This window comes from Rhagoletis zephyria, unplaced genomic scaffold (assembly GCF_001687245.7).
Source record: "Rhagoletis zephyria isolate East Lansing unplaced genomic scaffold, Rhagoletis_zephyria_1.1 Rzeph_scaffold_00735, whole genome shotgun sequence".
Taxonomy (NCBI): domain Eukaryota; kingdom Metazoa; phylum Arthropoda; class Insecta; order Diptera; family Tephritidae; genus Rhagoletis; species Rhagoletis zephyria.
Window position 1 is genome coordinate 86,996 of NW_016157819.1, and position 8,523 is coordinate 95,518.

The 8,523-nt window shown below is 40.9% G+C and overlaps 1 protein-coding gene across 1 annotated transcript; it reads right to left on the minus strand.

Moving 5' to 3' along the window:
- Window positions 1–5,842: 5,842 nt before the first annotated feature.
- On the minus strand, window positions 5,843–8,007 carry LOC108361330 (uncharacterized). Its single transcript, XM_017613925.1, has 2 exons — window positions 7,870–8,007; window positions 5,843–6,574 (listed from the first exon to the last, which is right to left on the minus strand). Exons 1-2 carry the CDS (start codon window positions 8,005–8,007, stop codon window positions 5,843–5,845), a joined length of 870 nt encoding a protein of 289 aa, XP_017469414.1.
- Between the last annotated feature and the right edge of the window lie 516 nt (window positions 8,008–8,523).

An 8,523-nucleotide genomic window follows, 5' to 3' on the forward strand; every position in this document is an offset into this window, starting at 1 on the left:
TTAATAACGATTTTTTAAATTTTTTTTTTGTGAGAGCATATACGCATTCTGTACTAAATTGTTCAAAAATTATCTTTCTGGAAGACATTGTGCTACACAATTGATTGAAAACTTGCTTACTGCTTTAAGCCATAAGGACTTTATGGGGAGGGTGTTGTCGAAGGCCCGACAGCCGATCCAGAGTCCAGACCCCCCCAAAATAAAACACACTATTCTCGTATTTACTTCGAATACACACACACACACATCGCTATGACTAGAGTGCCATCAACCTTATCTCCAAAGAGAAGGAGAGGGAGAGCGAGACTTGTGACGTTGGCAGCATAGTGGGTGACGCTCAGCAAAGGTGAGGCAACTGTTGGGCAACGGTGACAAGCTGCGGCAGCACGGCAGGTGATTTTCAGCAATGGCGAAGCAACTGTTGAGCAGCGGTCGCAGCACGGCGGGTGATTCTCATCAATGGCGGTGGCCGTGGCCGTGGCTCAACCAGGCGGTGGCCTGAAAGGCACACCAGTATAGCGACCGACTGGTTACACCGTGCTTGGTTTGCCTATTCGGAGCCAAATTAGTGCGCCTGAAGGCACACCACTATGACAACCGACTAGTTAAGCGAAGTGCTTACCTAGCAAGGCTGAATTGACTGCGTACTTGCTCAGCCTTTCATACCAGTTGCGCTGCGTACTTGTTGAGAATTCATCGTGTGCTGTCGCGAGTTCTACAGTTTGGTGAACGAAGTTTTTGGCGCATTGTTGGGGCACGCTGTTGGTGTGCTGCCAGCATTGCTCACCACATGATGCTGTGTGTATGGGTCGTGTGGTGTGTATGTACGGTGGTGTATATATGTATGGTGGTATATATATGTACGGTGGAGTATGTTCGTACAGTAGTGTATGTGTGTACGGCGCTGTATGTATGTGCAGTATTGAATGTATGTACGGTGCGGTATTTTATTGTATCGTAAGGAATGCAACGTTACAAGTTGAAAACAAAAAAATATAAACCGATTGAATCAAATTTCAAACTAAACTTCGATTATTCATTTTAATGACTGGAAAAAAGGCTTTGTTTTATGACGATGCTTACAGCCGGGTCCACTTTTTATCCGCCATCGGTGGCTTATTGTCAGGAGCTGACGAAGTGATCCCCTCTTCTATAGTGATGCCATTAAATTTTAGTGGACTCCACTTAAACAAGTCACCTGGTAAAGAAAAACAACACATCAAGCCAGGACCGTTTGGTTAGATGATCGAATTGTATGTATACTAGAGAGCTGCATGAATACATAAAAAGGTAACATGTTAATAATCGGCGATGCCGATGCAGCGAGTACATGCTACTTAACTGTAAATTTAGCATCGCAGAATCGCCGCATCGTTGGCATCGTCAAGATAGTAACATGTTACTAACATGTTAGTAACATTCCGTTCTTTATGAAATCGTTGGAAGAGTGAGCAGAAAGAGTGCAAACTTTGTATGTACGTACATATACAAAGCGAGAGCATGCGGCAGCTGTGCTGGTCACTGTTCGGACTACTAAAATACGATTTAGGAGTAAATCACTCTTAAATCGAGAAAATCTAAATTCCCGTAGTAGATTTGTTTTTTTGTTATCGCATTCATGCGAATAAAAAAATTTCCAAAATTCCAAGTGCAAGTGATTAGAAAATTTCACTAATAATTCCTTTAACTGGAAAAAGCGTCAAGAAATCTCGCTTGAAGTCTTAGCTGAATTGCATGAAATAGGAGATCATTTTAAGAATAATTTGTTACGTACTACAAATAAAATAAAAAAAAATAAATAAAATAAAAAATAATAATCTTTTGGCAATCGCTACAACTGACGATCAAACCTGGCACCTACCGACTTGTAGCACGCAGCTCTCACTACGCAGCTAACGCGGATGCGAAACTCGCATGCTTTGTTTGCTTACTTGTACAAAAGACAACAGCTGACTGTTTCTACCAGTGTTGTCATCAAAACTTCCCCTTATCCGAGTTAGTTCCCAAAAATTTCGTGCATTTGTTCGGCTGCTTAGGCGCATTTGTTAATGCAAATAAAGGCTGTTTATGCAGATAAGCGAGCCCGTTTATAACCCGTATTAATCAACCATAATCGGAGTAAAACTGGATTGCTGAGTCTACTTAAATTTTCTTTCAAAAATAAAGTTCACCTATTGCATTATCTAAACCTAAAACAAAAAATAAAGTCGTTTTGTCTCCCGTTTTAAAACTAACAGAAGCATACGGAGGGTTATTAAAAAAAAAAAGCTAAATTTTCGTATTACCTACTTGTATATATATACATCTATGTAAATATGTGTATGTAGACTGTCCAAAAAAAAAGGAAAAACACACAAATTCCCTTTTTTGTTATTTATGTTTTTGTTAGAATTTAACAATTGCTTTTAGTTAAGTTCAGGTAGTTTAATAAATCAACTAATAATATTGAACAAAGTATGTACATATATGCAAAAAAATGTGCCTACTTATGATCGAATGTTTAGGCTGAACAGTTATGCGAATGTACATTAGTTACTCTGCGGTATACATAGGCAGCTGCAATAAACTATGAGCTCACATAATAATGCAATGACACAGTGACTCTTAAACATAATCATAAGTGGATCGTAAACATTCCGCCAGCCTTGAAGGAAGTTCAACAGTCTTTCGGTAATGGATATAGCTTAGTAATCGGCCTTTTGTATGTTCCAGTCTGCGTTTTTACGGGAGCTACCCAAGTTAATCCGTCAGGTCCAGGGAGAGTTTCGATCACGCGCCCTAATTTCCAGCATGTGGGGGGTAGATTTACGTCCCTTAATAATACGACAGATCCTAGTGGAAGATTCGGTTGTTCTTTAAACCATTTAGATTTTGGCTGTAGTGAGCATAGATACTCTGATGACCATCGGTGCCAAAACGACAGTGTGAGTTGTTGAATTAGCCTCCATCTGGTCAATGTGGAGGTTTTCAGGTGAGTTACATCAGTTTCCGGAAGGGCATCTAGTGGTCGCCCGATTAAAAAATGGCCTGGGCATCCCAAGCTCCCCCGAAATGAGGAGCGCCCGGGAGAATGAAGTGCCATTGTACACCTTTGGATGATAAAAAATTTGAAATATTAGTAGAGTCAGATGTTACCAATTTTTGCAGCTCTCCCAGTTTTTTTGTGGCACCGACAAAATTCGTTCCGTTGTCGCTGTGAATATGTGCACATAAACCATGTCTGGCCACAAATCGCTCCAGAGCTGCCATAAAGGCTTCTGTGCTCAGATTGCTCACCAGTTCTAGGTGAACGGCTTTTGTTACTAGGCAGATAAAAACCGCTACATAAGTTTTTATAAGTGGAGTTTTTCGACCCATTTGTTGTTTACAAAGGATAGGCCCAGCATAGTCACATCCAACCTCGTAGAATGGACACGTAGTATTTACGCGATATTTCGGCAAATTTCCCATAAGTTGGTTGTTAGCACGGGAGTTGTGACGATGACAAACCCCACAGTTATATATTACCGTCTTTACTATATCACGCGCCCCAACGATCCAATATTTCTGCCGCAGTGTCGCCAGTAAAAGGGTAATACCCGCATGCAGGTTTTTCAGATGGAGTTCACGAACAATTTTCAAGGTAATTGGACTATCCTTATGAAAGATTATTTGATGTATATTGTCGTAACATAGGTCAGCAGCGTTGAGTCTGCCACCTACCCGCAGCACATTAGTGGAGTCTAAGAATGGAGAAAGACGTCTACGATGTTTGTTTGAATTCACAATTTTGACTTTGCGTATTTCTTGATATGCTTCATGAAAAATGATTTTTTGGTAATACTCAACCTTAAGCAGCCTTCAGCTCATTGATACTCAATAAGGTCATTTTCTCAAAATTAGGCCTCCAATATCTGCAAGCCCTTAAGCAATACGCAACACCCTGACCATCTTCGACCAACTAGATATCCGCCCCTTAATAACAGCTATAACATCTATTTCCCATCTCATGGTTGTTAGCGTTATTTGTTTCACCGATCGAAGCTCTCCGGTGGTTTGGTGATTTAAAGTATTTTCTTTGGGCCAAGGTAATTCTTCTTGTCGTAGCCAGTGGGATTATGAAACCACATTGTATGATCAATTAGCAAGGATGGCCTTAGACCCCGGCTCGCGCAGTCAGCTGGATTAGTTTTTGTAGGCACGTATCTCCTTGGCTTGTGGAATAGTATTGCGTATATATGACGTTCTATTACTAATGAAGGTGTTCCATTTCCTTGGATGTGCTGAAAGCCAGGCCAGAACCGTTTTGCTGTCGGACCAACACCATATCTCTCGGCATTTTATCTCGATTGCGGTGAGCGGATTAGCGGTACCGCGGTTTTCGCAATCTCTATTTCTCTCAATCGTGACCAAACCACATACATATTTCTCTCTATTCTCTTCTCTTTTTAAGCACAAAAATAAACAAGTAATTTTTAAGCAAAAACAATTAGGAGTACCGTCAATTTTTTCATGATCCAACGATCGGATCTAAACCAGATTAGTATGGGACCCCCTCTGAGACTCTACCCTTGCGATGCTAAAAGAAGTTTCGAAATCGGTTGACGGAGCCAGCGTAATGCGGTACTATACATACAACAAAAAAAAAATTAAAAATATTCCGGCGAATTGATAACAACCTCCTTTTTTGAAGTCGGTTAAAAAAGTGCCTTTGCCAGCTTCAGGCAAGCGCAAAGCGAAATTTATGTACAAGCAGCGCTGCGCCCAATGCGAAATTTATGTACGAATGTACAAGCAGCGCTCCGTTCAAAACAAACAAAAGTTCTGAACACATTGAAAACGACGAGCTACAGACCACAGCTTCCAATTTGTTATCTTCATTATCTAAACGCTTTGTCGATGGCGACATGATTTCTTTGAACGCGGCAGCTAGCAAATAAGCGGCACATAATTCCCGCCGGGGAATAGACAGTTCAGAAATTGTAGCTACTTTGGTTTTAGCCATAACTAAGCGAGTGGAGATTGTACCAATTGCGAGCTGTGTGCGACAGTAAACGACTGCAGCGTAGGCATTCGTGGATGCATCACAGAATCCATGAAATTGAATACTTTCTTCTGTTGAGTAGGTAAGTCTAGGAATGCTTATCTTTTTTAATAAATGGAATTCTTCAAAATGTATTCTAGCTTCGTTAACTATGTCGCTGGGTATAATGTCATCCCACTCTAAATTTAATAGCCACAGTTTCTGTATAATTATCTTTACTGCTATGATCGCAGGTGAGATCCAGCCCAGGGGATCATGCAGCTTTGATATTTCGGAAAGCATATTCCGTTTCGTCTCTAACTTAAACACCTTTTCACCAACTTTATACCAGAAGCAGTCAGTTTTCGGATTCCTAACCATTCCGAGGAGATTCACTGTGGTTTCCGATGGTATACTTACAATAGACTCAATTTGGTTTGCCTCCGGTATATCGCGCAGAATCCTATCGTCATTACTAGTCCATTCTCTCAACTGGAACCCGCCAGCCAACTTGTTTGTGAGACAAGTTTTTGAGTGCCAGATATGGTGTTGGAGCCTGCCATGCAATCATCGACGTAGAAATTATTCTTTATTATTTCTGCCGCCAACGGAAAATTTATTTTTTCTTGTTCACTAAGCTGATGGAGGGTTCGAATTGAAAGGTACGGAGCGGATGAGGTTCCGTAGGTTACCGTTGTGAGACGGTACTGTTGGATTTCCTGGTTAGTAGATTCCACAAAATTCGTTGATAGTCGCGATCACATTCCTGTACCTCAATCATTCGAAACATTTGTTTAATATCTGCAGCGAGGCAATACCTAGTACAACGAAAGCGTAGAATTACAGAGATATCGGACCCTTCAGTTGATTATCGTTAAAAGATGTCCCATTATTTGTCTTGCCATCAAAAACTACACGTAGTTTTGTGGTTAGGCCGTCACCTTTTATCACAGCATGGTGTGGAAGATACACAAGGTTTGGCGTGTTTAATGACGGCATGAGCTCCATGTGTCCTGACGTCAGATAGTCACGCACGAATGCGACATAGGCCTGTTTCAATGTCACGTTGTCTTTGAATTTACGTTCCATGGAATGCAATCTTCTTAATGCAGCGGAATACGAAGTTCCAATGTCAGGAATGGACGTCTTAAAGGGTAGTCTTACACTATATCTTTCGTTATCAATACGAATCGTTGTTGAAGTATAGATATCCTCTGCTCGTTGCTGCTCGCTAGTTAAAGGAAGCTTAACCGTAGGAATATTCTCAATTTCCCAAAAATTACGTAAAGTCTGATTTAAGTCTTCGTTAAAAACGATTTGGTTGGTTAAGTTGCAAAGGCTATAGTCATTATGAGTACTAAGAGTACTGCGACCACACAACACCCAATTAAGGGCGGTGTTTTGTGCAATAACGTGATCATGTTTCTTAATTTGTCCATTTCGCAGTAAGGTGCAAAAACAGTCACTACCAACTAGTATATCGATAGATTTAGGCGTATCGAAATGTGGGTCAGCCAGGGGCAAGTGTTTTATTTCATACCAATAAGATAAAGATACAGGTGTAATAGGTAACTGTGACGTTGGATTCTTAAAAACGTAGTTTTGGGTAGAAATTAATTCGGTGGAATGAATGCCGATGACTTCAAGGTGCACAATCCCTTTACTTGTACCTGCCTTAACGTCGTCCACTCCCTGTATGTAGATTTTACCTGCTTTCCGAGGTAGACCGAGCCTCTGGACTAATGATTCGGTGATTAAGATATTTTGGGAACCCGAATCTAGTAGCACGCTGCATTCTGAAAATTTCCCATATCGACCTTCACTAGTACCTGCGCAGTAGTAAGTAAAACTTGGAGTGTTGGACTAGAGGTAGTTGGAGCTGTAAAACTTAAGTACGGGGTAATGTTAGTGTCACTGCTTTGCTTTACGTCATTCGTAGTCATGACACTCGGATTGGAGAGATTGCAAACAGCTTGGCTAGATGCGCTAGGAGTTGAGTCTATAGTTTCCTCGTGCTGGTCTTTATATAGATGAATAGATGAGTGATGTTTTCCTTTACACGATTGGCAGATGTATTTAGATTGGCAGTTTTGAGTTGCATGGTCCGGCTTCATACAGTTGAAACATAGACGTTTCTCTTTTATGAAGTTAATCTGCTTTAGAATAGTCATTTTCCCAAACACCTGACAATAGGCGAGATGGTGGTGTTGAGAGCAAGGAGGGCACGATTTGCAGAATGATGCAGTGTAATCACGCATAGTTTTATGTTTCACAGCTGGCATCCGATCGAGTGGTGTATTTCTTGGTACTGTTTCAAGGGCTGATGCCCTCGTTCGTTGATGAATTTCATAAACTGATCAATAGTAGGAAAGAGGGGTTTTTCCGCACTTCTCAACCCGAGCCTGATACGTGTCAAGGTCAACCTTTTGGAACAGCAGATGTATTGACCATGGATCTCTCTTCTCCGTCTCAGCTCCCTGTGCTCGAAGCCCTCTTATGACTTCGTCTGCTACATTGGACACATTACGTAGTGAGTTTGCTCGATTACATTCAGCTTTAGGTATATTTAAAAACGTTAAAATTAGCGAATTCACAACCGGAGATGGTTTATCATATCGCTCTTTTAGCTTAGCGCGAGCTTCCTCGTAATTTTCTTCGGTCACAGCAAGGTGTCGTATTAGAATGGCAGGATCGCCCTTCAATAACCCCTTCTAGTACTGGAGCTTTTGAGCGGACGACAAATTAGCATTATTGTGCCCGCAGCTGTCAAATAAATCAATAAACGATTTGAAATCGGAGTATTTGCCTTCGAAGGGTGGTATACTTAGCTTTGGCAATCTCACATCAGCAACAGCTTGAACACTCACATTCGTAGAAGATGACGAGTCTCTATTATCTGAGGGAGTAACGGGCGGTAGTCGCACGGCTAGTTGTTGCTTAGTCGATATTTTGTCCAAAAAAGCAGACTGGGAATCAATAAGCTTTTGCAAGGCATCACTTTGCATGGTTGTAGAATGCACAGGATCATTATTAGATAGCCGTGATCTTGCATTTTACACGAAAGTGATTTTCTTCGAACTCTTTCAGCTCTTTTTCACGTTCGGAGCAGGCCTCTTCTGACAACGCCATTTCCATGTCTAATGAAATGAATTGCTCGTAAGTAGTTTCGAGTCTCTCTAATCGAGCGCGAATTTCATGAAGCGAAGTTGTTGGGTAGACTTAAGCTCTTAAGTTGACCTCTCTTCAATCTTAACTTGTTCATTTTTTGTCATTCGGGAATTAGATTAATTGGAAAATTATTTGTTTCAGCGGGGAAGATAGTATTTCATGCAAATAAGCAGCGAATTATACCACAGGTGAAGCGTGTCACCTTTTGCACTTTGAAAATTTGACAATGTTCAATCATCCGATCGATCACGTCGAGGTCACCAAAAATGTTCATAAAAAAAGGAAAAACACAAATTCCTTTTTTTTCGTTATTTGTATTTTTGTTAGAATTTAACAATTGCTTTGAGTTAAGT